The 11,219-nt window shown below is 38.0% G+C and overlaps 1 protein-coding gene across 2 annotated transcripts in view; it reads right to left on the bottom strand.

The window, feature by feature from the left end:
* Window positions 1-216: 216 nt before the first annotated feature.
* LOC107581942 (angiomotin-like) overlaps window positions 217-11,219 on the bottom strand; it is a 16,899-nt gene continuing 5,896 nt past the window's right edge. For both annotated transcript variants that reach the window (XM_016267636.1, XM_016267635.1), the window contains exons 6-12: window positions 9,521-9,613; window positions 9,203-9,348; window positions 7,667-7,816; window positions 5,802-5,992; window positions 4,868-5,247; window positions 3,426-3,662; window positions 217-1,215 (exon numbers count right to left, since the gene is read on the bottom strand). In XM_016267636.1, coding sequence (XP_016123122.1) covers window positions 1,085-1,215; window positions 3,426-3,662; window positions 4,868-5,247; window positions 5,802-5,992; window positions 7,667-7,816; window positions 9,203-9,348; window positions 9,521-9,613 — 1,328 coding nt within the window. In that variant the 3' untranslated portion in view covers window positions 217-1,084. The remainder of the gene's footprint in view (window positions 1,216-3,425; window positions 3,663-4,867; window positions 5,248-5,801; window positions 5,993-7,666; window positions 7,817-9,202; window positions 9,349-9,520; window positions 9,614-11,219) is intronic.

Raw genomic sequence — 11,219 nt, 5'->3', positions numbered from 1 at the left:
ATCACTTACAATTTAGATCCAGAGGTCGTTCTGAAGAAGTTATGAAACCTTTAAAGCACATGACAAAATAATAAAAGCATTGAAATCAGATGGTTTCATAGATATTTACTGATTTCATGGTAGAATCTCATTTACACATCCATGTAATCTTGAATTACGTTAGACCCTCGAAATAATATGAGGATCGTTGCTTGGCCCTGCTTTAAAACATTTGTGTATAATTATTATTATTTTTTTTACGGATTCCTTTGGTCAAGAGCTAATTGTCTGTCTTGCAACCACGAGACTGGAAAAAAGCTCATTTGTTATCTACAAAACAAAACGATGACTTAAAAGTAACCATCACATTGAAACGAGAGGTTTGGAGGCTTTCCAAACTGTGAAAGGCCAGACCTGGAAATCCGGGACCCCTGGCTACCACCACGCGCTAAATGTGGATACCTCTCACTCAAGGCATGTTGTGACTGCTGTAGCTCTACTGGAATGATGGACCTCCGTTCTGATTGGAAAACTACAGACTCTCACACAGACAAACCCAAAACCAGTTGGGTCACTCATACTTTCACATACGAATACATGAGCTTGTGGACACAGGTAAACGCTTGTTGGTCCATTGCTCTTAAACAGTGCACGGTGAACCGTACAGTATGAGCTGTACAGACAATGCGTCCTAGATTACAAAAGGCCCTACGACATTCATTATTTACACGTAACAACTGTTCGGCTAGTCACCATATCGCTTGATACTCAAGTGCCACATTTTTATTATTAGTACATATACACAACAAAACAATTGCATACCCCCCCCCCAAAAAAAATATGTAAAAACAAACACAAAGTAGTGCAATAAATGTAACAAAATGATGCCAATATATTTGGTCTGAGGGTCTGGAGGTGAAAAAAGACCACCAGACAATACTGTACAAAAAAGTGTTGATTGTAAATGACGTTGTATATTGTTGTTTGCAGATTTGAATGCATTCCTAAGCATCCTGACAATCTTGATCTGAGAGTAACGGAGGGAAGAGAAGTGCACGGATTCCTTCACCTGCTTAGAGTTGTTTCTTTATCGATGTGTGTGTGATCAGATGAGTATCTCCACCATCTCGCTGTCCATGTCCTGCGCTGGGAGTGGAGGCGGCGGCAGGCTCTGCTGCGGGAGCGACTGCACTGGCCCTCTCCTCTCTAATGTACTGCTGTGAAACACTGGCACATCTGTAGAGACAAAGAAACATGCAGATGTTTAGGGTCACGTTAAGGTAAAAAGAGTGTCTTAAAAGGAAAAATCTTTTAAAAAGCTGCTTTAAAACAAGCCATGTTCTAAGTAATGTACTCTTTGTATTCAAGTTGAAGAGTTCATTTGCAAAAACCGATAACTCCATTTTTATTTATTTTCAGAAATCACGTTTTTTTATTGCGCATTCCAAGTAATATCAATCAAACTGCAGTTGGGTTGTTTTGGTTAAGTAATAACTTAAACAAATACATTTACTTAACAAATACAGGTAATTTACCAAATTAAAGTTCATTGAAAGTATGTTTTTTTTTTTACATATTAAAGTTTGTTTTATAGCAAAAGCAGATAACTCCACATTTCATGTTTTAGAGTTTAAAAAAAACTCTCGTTTAATCTTTATAATCTCCTCAGATGACAATGTAGATGCCTGACAAACGTTGTTGGTGTTGTGATCATGAACTGTATGGATGTGATTATAAACGGAGCTTTTCCCTCACCATTGTAACGCGCTGCTTTTGCAAGGTTCCGTGAAAACGTTTCAGCTTTTATTTTCCTTTTTCGCCCTGAAGATATCACAGGTTCATCAAGTTCGTCGAAATTATCTATCCTCGATCACTTAGTCAGCTGAAACTCCTCTCAGCTAGCATGTCTTTTCATAGTGAAAGTAGCCTTGTCACCTGACCTGAATACAGCGCGCTGATTTGCTAAAATGGACTTGTCGGCTTCTGCAGTAAAATCTGAACTCACTTAGTCAGCTGAAACTCCTCTCAGCTAGCATGTCTTTTCATAGTGAAAGTAGCCTTGTCACCTGACCTGAATACAGCGCGCTGATTTGCTAAAATGGACTTGTCGGCTTCTGCAGTAAAATCTGAACTCGCGATGCCTTGAAAGTTGAAAGTGGACAAAACCGGCTTTTTTGACAAAACGTGTTTAGGGTTCAGATCGCGCTATATGTGGAGAATAATGCACAGCAATCAGCTCATTTTTTGGAAAGTGCCGTTTATCAGTTTTTGCAAATTAACTCTTCAGTTGGTTTCATATGGTTTGAAAAAAAATTTAAATAATGACTCAAAATGTCATGTGATGTAAATTAATTTTCCTTGAATACATGTGAGTGCACGCGCGCACACACACACACACACACACATATTAACACTTTTATCCAGAGCGACTTACAAATAAGGACAACAGAAGCAATAAAAAAAATTTAAAAAGCAATAATATGTAAGTGCTGTGATAAGTTTCGGTTAGTCTAACTCAGTAAACTTAGCAAGGTTTTTTTATAATAAATAAAAAGAAAACAAGTAGATGGAATAGAGAATGCAGTGTTATAGGGTCATTTTTTTAAATAAATAAAGTTGAAGGAATAGAAAAAGAATAGAGAATGCTAGCAGCATTAGAGGGTCATTTTTATAATAAATAAAAATAAAACAAGTAGTTAGAATAGAAATAGAATAGAGAGTGCAAGTGTTAGAGGTTCAAGTTTCTTTTATTAATAAAAAGAAAACATGTAGATAAAATATATAAGTAAATAAATATATTACAGACTATAACCTGAAATATATATATATATTTTAGGTTAAAAAGAATTTTACACATCTATTAATTCATAAATATTATGAAGTTACACTACATGACTTTTCCAACCAACCAGTGACGCCTTGTTATAAAAGGTAAAATTATCCAACATTTTAAGATTTATATTTGTATCACAATTTTCCTATTTTCCCTTGCATGTTGATGCAGAAAGTACTTCTTTTAAATATTTATGATATTCTAACAAAACCGCTTCTGTCCATTTATTAAATAATTCAAATAAAATATTAAATAATTCAAATAGATTATGCCAAACTACAGAATTTTCTTTTCAATAATTGTTTTTTTTCAGGATAGTTACATGAGCCTAATATATATTTTTTTACTTTATGAAGTAGAAGTGTATTCAAGTTATTGTATGTACGAATTGCATTTTTGTTGAATAAATTATTACATCTATTATGAGATGTTATATAACACAATCATGTGATTGACAATTTTATAAAATTTTCTTTTCTATTGTGCTGTTCCTATCAATTAGCACTCAACTAGTCATTAGTGGTTTCTGGGTTAGTTTATCATTATAAATGCACAACCTGAAGAAAACACTAGTTTATTATGGCTAATATGTGATTTTGTGTGTGTGCTGTACCAGCGATGCGGTCGGGTATGTAAACTGGGCTCGGGCTGCTGATCCGGCTCGGTCCGGATACGCTCTGCAGGGCAGGTGTGCTCGGCTTGCTGGCCTCCTGACCCTTTTCCGTCTGGGTGTAGCTGTCTCTGCTGCTGGTCTTTGAGTGTGTGGCGGCTGGCAGGACTGGAGATGGAGAGGAGGAGATGGACTCTGTTCTCAGAGAGTCACCTCTGAACTCTGGGCCGAGTAGAACACCTGGAACATGAAGAGCGTGAACAATTCAGATGTGAGTGGATAAAAGACATACATTAATGCATTATAAATACATTGTACTATATTATGGCTGCAAATAGAGTTTTGGTGATAAGTGAATAATTTACTAAAATTTCTCACTAGAAATGACATCAAAAGTGGAAAGAACTAACCATCAACCACAACTTTCAGACACCATCTTTATTTTTTAATTCAAATGTTACGAAATCAGTCAAACATTTTATTTTGATAAAATTTAGAGCATGAGATGCTTTTTTTGTTTTAACACATTTAGTAAAAATATAGGGATGTCAGTCGATTAAATTTTTTTATCTAATTAATTACTTGATGCGTCGATTCATTAATCTAATTAATCGCAAAATAAATTTGATTGTGAAAATACCTACAAAAGATTGTTTAAAGCTATTTTTGTGTTAAATGAGAAAATATCAAGTAGACATTTACAAATTGTAGCTTTAGAAATAAATATTTTATTTGATTCAACATAAAATTTATTACACAAACATTTAGGCGACAACGGCCTAACAAACTATGGAACAAAAAAGAAGATAATTTAAGAAACATCTCAATATTTTTTGTTCATACAATGTTACAAAACAGCTTTGTTAACGGTCTTCAAAATACATTATTTTATGTTCTACAAAAGAAAAGTTTGAAACGAAATGAGGGTGAGTAAACGATAAACGTTTTAATGTAAACTATCCCTTTATTTTATTATTATTATGAAATGATATCCTACATAAGAAACAAAATCTGCCAGCAGGTGGCGGTAAATGTCTTTGAGTCATTCATTCATTCGATTCCTTCAAAACGTGGATTTATTCAGGAATGAAGTAAAAGTAAATCTTTATGAATAGGCCTTTGAATCATTGGTTCACAGGATTCGCTCAAAACGCGGATTCATTCAGAAACTAATCACTGCTGTACATTTATTGTGCTTGAAATATAACACAATATCAACTTATTTACTGAACTGTTGTATAAAATCACATTTAAACTTCTGATATGGGACAAACTCGTATGAGACAAAAACTTGTACAGGGGCATTTTTTGCACCAATATCTTGAATTCTGGAAGCATAAATGCATTTATGGCGTTGTTGCCCTGCATCATTTTGTCTGGGGCCTCTCTGAGGGTTAAACAGTCCCACCAGCAATGCATTTCAGATCTCTTTCTCATGCACTTACCCAGACTGCCCTTCCAGCTGCGGTCTTCCCTGCGCTCCTCCGTGATGGGGCTGCTTCCGCTGAGACCCAGAGAGTGTGACAGCAGCCCGGAGCCGCTGGAGCTGCCGGTGCCCATAGCTATGGACATGAGGGACTTGGAGGGCCTCATGGCAGGTGCGTCTAATTTGCTAGCCGGTTCTTTCCGCGAGCGCTGATGCAGTACCTTTATCATGGCGTCCTTCTCTATGATCTGAGCGTGCAGGTTCTTGATCCTGCTCTCCATGTCCAGACAGCGGCGGTTAGCCATGAGGATCTCCTCTTCTTCTTTCTGGATACGTGCCTCCACCGAAGTGTCGTAGCTGCTGCTGGGGGAGTGGCTGATGATGGCAGAAGACGTGTCTCTGGATAGGTTAGAAAATAAACAAATATAAAAACCAATGAGGAACTGAGTAGATTTTCAGTAAATTTTCACTTGTTACTTTTATTTTGTAGTTTGCTTTTAATTCCAGTTAAGTTTCAGTTTCTGTTAATGGTCATAGATAGTTTTGCTTCTGTTTTTATCTAATAGTAATTTAAACTTTGTTTTATTTTATATAGTTTCAGTATTTGTATAGTAATCATTCATATCGTCACTTCGAATGAAGGCGTTTACTAAATGAATGTTTTATTTTTTCCCATTTGTACTGCAGTGCAGTATAGAGTTTCAGTTTAGTGTTATTGTTATGCACACTCACAATTTTAATGTTTGAATTTATTAATTAACCCCTTGAGATGTACCATCTCATTTTCGAGGGGGTCCCATATGTCCATTTATGCATTTTAGGTCCAATAATGTCCATATCAGGTAAAAATATATTTTCATTGTTAGTTTTCAGGATGACAATGTTGAGAATTCTTCAATAACATTCTATATTCCTACATTGTAGGCTTAGTGTATAGAAGTGAACTTGTGTACCTCTGTGTGGCCACAGAAGCAGCGGCGTCCAGCGCGAACTGTCTCATGACACTCTCCTCCAGGTATTTCTGCTCCCATTTGGTCATGTCGGCCTCCAGGGCCAAAATCCTCTCCTCTTTTTCTCTCAGGTGCTCCATTAGAGCCGCTGTGCTGAACTCAGGACTGACTGGGTTCTGAGAACCACCCTGCCTCTGTGAGAGCGAGAGAGAGAGAGAGAGAGACAGAAAGAAAGAACCATTAATAAATCTTAGTTAAGTAAATAAATTCTGACTAAAATGTCATTAAATATATGTTTCCCTATTTAAGCTAGTTAAAATAAGCCAACTGGCTTAGACTAAAGATCAACTCTAGGGTTACAATCAGTGCAATCAATGCAAAAAAATTAATCTGACTATATGTAATTAAAATCAACAATTTTACAAAATATCTGCATATGCTGTCTACTTTTAGACTGTGACTTCCACACCAGCAGCTTAGCAACAGGCTAACATCAAACTAATTGCAATCAATTTTTTCCCACAAATCAGTAAAGTGCAAACCCTGCCTACACAGCTGCTTCTAAAGATTGCATTAGTCATGTCATTCACAGTGCTGATTGCCTACACAATACAAATAATAAACCTTAACCTTAGGTTGGTAGCTCATCCTGATAGCATTACTCGGCCACATACACAATACTTCTGAACTCTAAACTAAATCCATGAAGTCTGAACTTTTCTTGACAGATTGATGGAGTCTATGAGGCAGAATTTGCACTGAACTTGTTGTGTGGAAAAGTCCAATGTTTTGTTAGAGCTGTGTATTTTATGCTTACAGTGTACTGTGCTGTTAGTTTAACAACATGCTAACATTCAACTCTATTGTAATCAATTGTGAGTTGAGTATTCTCAATGTGGAATGCTATGTGTAAGATGCATTTACACTTGTCCAGTTTCATCTGGAATGTGTCCCAGACCACCTCCTGAATTGGTTTGAGAGATTGGATTTAAATCAGTCTCGAAAGCGTTTCAGAGGGCATTTACACATGGTCTTTTCATGATCAGATAGCTATGCAATCAGAGAAAACGCCTGAAGTGACCAGCTGTAAACAGGCTCTAAGATTTGAGTACTGCTGATCTAAAGTATTTTAATCGGTCCCACTTTATATTAGGTGGCCTTAACTACTATGTACTTGCATAAAAAAATAAGTACAATGTACTTATGTTCATATTGAATTGCAAAAGCTTAGGGGCAGGTCTGGTGGTATGGGTAGGTTTAAGGTGTAAGGGATGGGTCAACAGTGTAATTATAAATGTAATTATAGAAATTAATTACAGATGTAATTACATGCAGGTATTTTTAAAATACATAATTAATAGATATACATAAGTACATAGTAGTTAAGGCCACCTAATATAAAGTGGGACCTTTTAATCTCATCTGAAGGTTGTTTCAGGTGTCCTGGTTGAAAATACACCGCAGAGGAAGGATGTCCAGTGTCTGGGCCCCTAATGAAGAATACAGCTGTCTGCTACTCCTCCTCCTCCAACACACACATTAACATAGGAGGGTGAGCTGCAACCTTTCCTCCAGATTAGGGGTCAGTAAAAACTGGACACACAGGAAGATGGTACACAAGGAAACGGATCATCTCCACAATGACAGCATGAGCTCCTGCTGCCTGCAGCTGGGACTCATCCATGTTTGACTGTTGTGTGTGTAGAAAGAGTAAATGGTTGCACTTATTGCAGTTTAAAGGGTTTTCAAACTGGGGTCCAGGGATATATAGCTGTTGAGGTAACAAATGGTTCTGGGCCAGAATGTGGTCAAATTCCGATTAAAAGTAAAAAGTTTGATTAAGTGACAATAGCGTGTACATCTCTTACCTGTTGCATTCGCAGTGATTCGAGCTCTCTCTCCAGTCGAGTGCGTAGCCGATGCTCAAGCTGTTCTCTCTTCTCACAAGCAGCCTGAAGCTGTGCTAGAGCCTGCTGCATCCGCTCCACCTTCTCCACATATACCTGCTTTTTCTTCAGCTATACAAACACAGAGAATGCAGGTCAGACGCTGCTGCTCACGCCGCAACCAGAAGACCCCATCCACCTTACAATGCCTCCTTGTATCCTTCAACCTCTCTTTTCTCTTCTCTACATCTCTCAAATCCACCAGTGGTTGTAATTGCAGCCAAAATGAATGCCCCAATTTAGCTCAGGGGGGGACAACATAGTGAGAGAGCGAGCACAGAAGTATTTGGCTCCCGTTTGGAAGCGGTGGGTGGAGAGGGCAAGAATTCAGCCATCTTCAAGTCCTTTCATGGCAGACAACTCAAGAGGCTTTGTTAGGGGAACAAGCGGGCGTTTGTGACAGGACAGAACAAAAGTGGAACGGCCCGGTGCATTTTGGGACGCAAGGGTGCGTGCCCCGTTCAGCGATGGCCAAAAGGCCATCTGGGAGAATGCCAAAAGAGCTCAACCACAGACTCCAACTGTTACAAACATTCAAGAGCGGAGTTCAGAAACGTCAATGCTACTTCGGTTAGAAGGCTTTTTTTATCGCTTTCTCTCCCTATTGAATCTTTTTATGGCCTTAGTAAAGGTTGTGTGGTTTCAGAGAATGTTGCAGCCAACGGTTGACGAGCTTGAAGATCTTATCTGCAGCAATGAGGAGCTGATGGGAAGAACTTCAAAGAACTTAAGAAGGTTGAGCTTAAACATTGTGGTGGAGTACCACAGGGATGTATTTGAGGGTAAGTGGGTTGTGACTCAACGAAATGTCCATTTAATGCTGGTTTCGATAAAGTACACCCACAACTTTGTTTATCAACAAGAAGACACTCATAAGCAGAAAATATTTACAGATGTTAATTTATTTCCCAAAAGTCAATCTGTTCTGCTATATTGTTCAATGGTCAGAGCATTCTTAAAGCAATTTGTGAAGTATCTGGAATAGATCAAGCCCTGTCTAAAATCTGCCCAGTGAAAGGCTACCAAACAGGCAAACTGCCTCAGCCCTTCATCTGGATGGCAGTATGATTCAGCAACTCCCTTACCAAAATTTAAAAAAAAAATAACAGAAGTCCTTCAAGATTTACTTAGCTCTGAAAGAGTAACATACAATGTGACCACAAGGGGGAAGGGAACACATATACATACATAAACATACATATGGTCACAGAAATCATAGAAAATGTAAATTAATTTTCTTGACATGCAGGTAATTATATGAACACCAGACGAGTGAGAACCTGAATGTCTGCTTTGTTCTGTCCCAATTTAAAATGTATGCTTTATTTTTTAAAAAGTAGTTATTAAAAAGTGCGCATATATCATTGCAAATTTAAAAACACTATGGAGTGAATATAAGCATGTAAATCGAATTCCTAAAATTGTACATGGGTACCATTGGTTATAAATTAGCTTTACCTCCTCCTCCAGTTTGACCACTTTGGCTTGGGCGTTATTCAAGGCCTGGTCACGGATCTCTATGTGTCTGCGCTGGTCCTCGTTGGTGGAGCGAAGTGAATTCAACTCGATATCCTGCTTCTCCTTCTCTCTTTGAATCTCTTTAACTGATAAATGAGTAAAATGTACATTTAGCATTTTCTTTTCCAATATATTACAACTAAAGATTGTGCTTACAAATGAATGGTATTTCAAAACAAATCTATGGTTCATTTAAGTGATCACACTGGCTTCAAGGAAGTTCTAGCTAGATTTTTCTAGATTTAGAAGTCCACTCACTCTGAGCCAGAAGCTGTGAGATGGTTTTGCGATTGTCCTCGGTGCCTTCACACTCTTTTGCAGCGAGCTGCTTGTTGGCCGTTTCCATTCGCTCTATTGAAAGAAAGAGACAATACAATCATACTTTCCCCTAATTTTATGGTTCAAAAATATCACAATGCTTCATAAAGTTTGATCATGTGCGAGAGATTAAATCAGTGTTAGAAAACAGGATACCAAAACCAGACCATCTGTGTCAAACTGATTTTATTTGCGGATGTATTCATGTGAAAGTTTATATGACATCTCGTTACAAAATGTGGTTTTTGTAAAGCCTTGTCAAAATGCTAATACCAAAATAAAAACATAGAATTTTCTTCATGCATTCAATAAATGCAACAAACAGCTGTAATTGTTTTAACAGAGGCTTTGTGCAATATTCTCCAACCTACCAAAACACCGAATATGAAGCTCATATTCCAGGCCTCTTCTCACAAATGATATACCACTGGGACTGGTTGCTCAGCAAATTGGAAAACAAGAATCTAACAAACATTTTATATGTGCCCAGTTCCCAAAGAGTGGTCTTGACATAAGTCATGATGTGCTGTTAAATCTGGCCCAGATAAAATGGCCATTATATGAGTAGGGGTTGCTAGTTTTTTGCAATGGCAAACCATTCATCAGGGAAGCAGGCCAAACGTTAAAACAATATTTCCCCCTCTGTTAAGTCAACCAGACTGTGAGACGAGCATTCCAGAATCAAATGCCTTTCCCCCACTGCGCCTTAGTGCCTCTCAAAAGAATTAAGATTCTAATCTAGATTTAAAATATAGATGAGAAATAACATTTTTGGTAGAAAATTATGCTATAAGTGGATACCATGGAGTTGCAACAAAGTAACAGCACACTTCAACTTGTTTTGTTCACAGCACAAACATATTAGGAAAAAGTATACACCGAAGTTTAACAGTTAGGATCGGGGGTTTGTTGAAATCCCTGACCATCAAAATGAGCAGGAGTAATGATGATGGATGCCTTCGCAAACAACGCTAATTATTGATTGTAAGAAATCTACTTTGATCAAATCTAGGTTTGAACAATCGCAAAAGTAGCAAAAGCTACAGAAAATATGAGAGACATGGGCTGAAAGAAAGAAGGGCAAGAGAGAGAAGAAAAGTTTGCTGTAAAACTCTGGGAGCTCCCTGTGGACTTAAAAGTCTGGGCATACTGCCATAAATCAGGGTTTCTCTGTTCTCTGCTGGACTAAAGAACACAGTGAGGCATGATCGTAGAGGTGGCCACACTCAGGCAGAGTGGGCCTGCTGACCGCAGCAGAGGAATGAGAGCGAGAAACTGTTGCTTTGGTTTGGGCTCCAAAAGATACTATACAGAGCCATGAGATATCACACAGAAGAAAACAAACTAAATGAAAATTCAAATGCTTTGAACTTGGATAAGAATAAGGAGTCTCTTTGAATGGAAAGGACAGAATGTTGCAGCCAGGTGTGACCACCACAACATTCTCATTTACAGACTCCATAGTGTTTCTCCATTGGATTTTCATATACATAATATTTTTCATACGCATCCAAAGTACTGTCATAAAACTCAAGATGGCACAGTCCGATTCTAACTCAATCTGACATAATGACATCATTATTCACAGTGTTTCCCCTAGGTTTACAGCTTTGGGGGAGGGAGGGGGGGGGGGGGCCGG

Source organism: Sinocyclocheilus grahami, unplaced genomic scaffold (genome assembly GCF_001515645.1).
Source record: "Sinocyclocheilus grahami isolate Dianchi unplaced genomic scaffold, SAMN03320097.WGS_v1.1 scaffold39.1, whole genome shotgun sequence".
NCBI lineage: Eukaryota > Metazoa > Chordata > Actinopteri > Cypriniformes > Cyprinidae > Sinocyclocheilus > Sinocyclocheilus grahami.
This window is presented reverse-complemented; position numbering and strand designations above follow the sequence as displayed.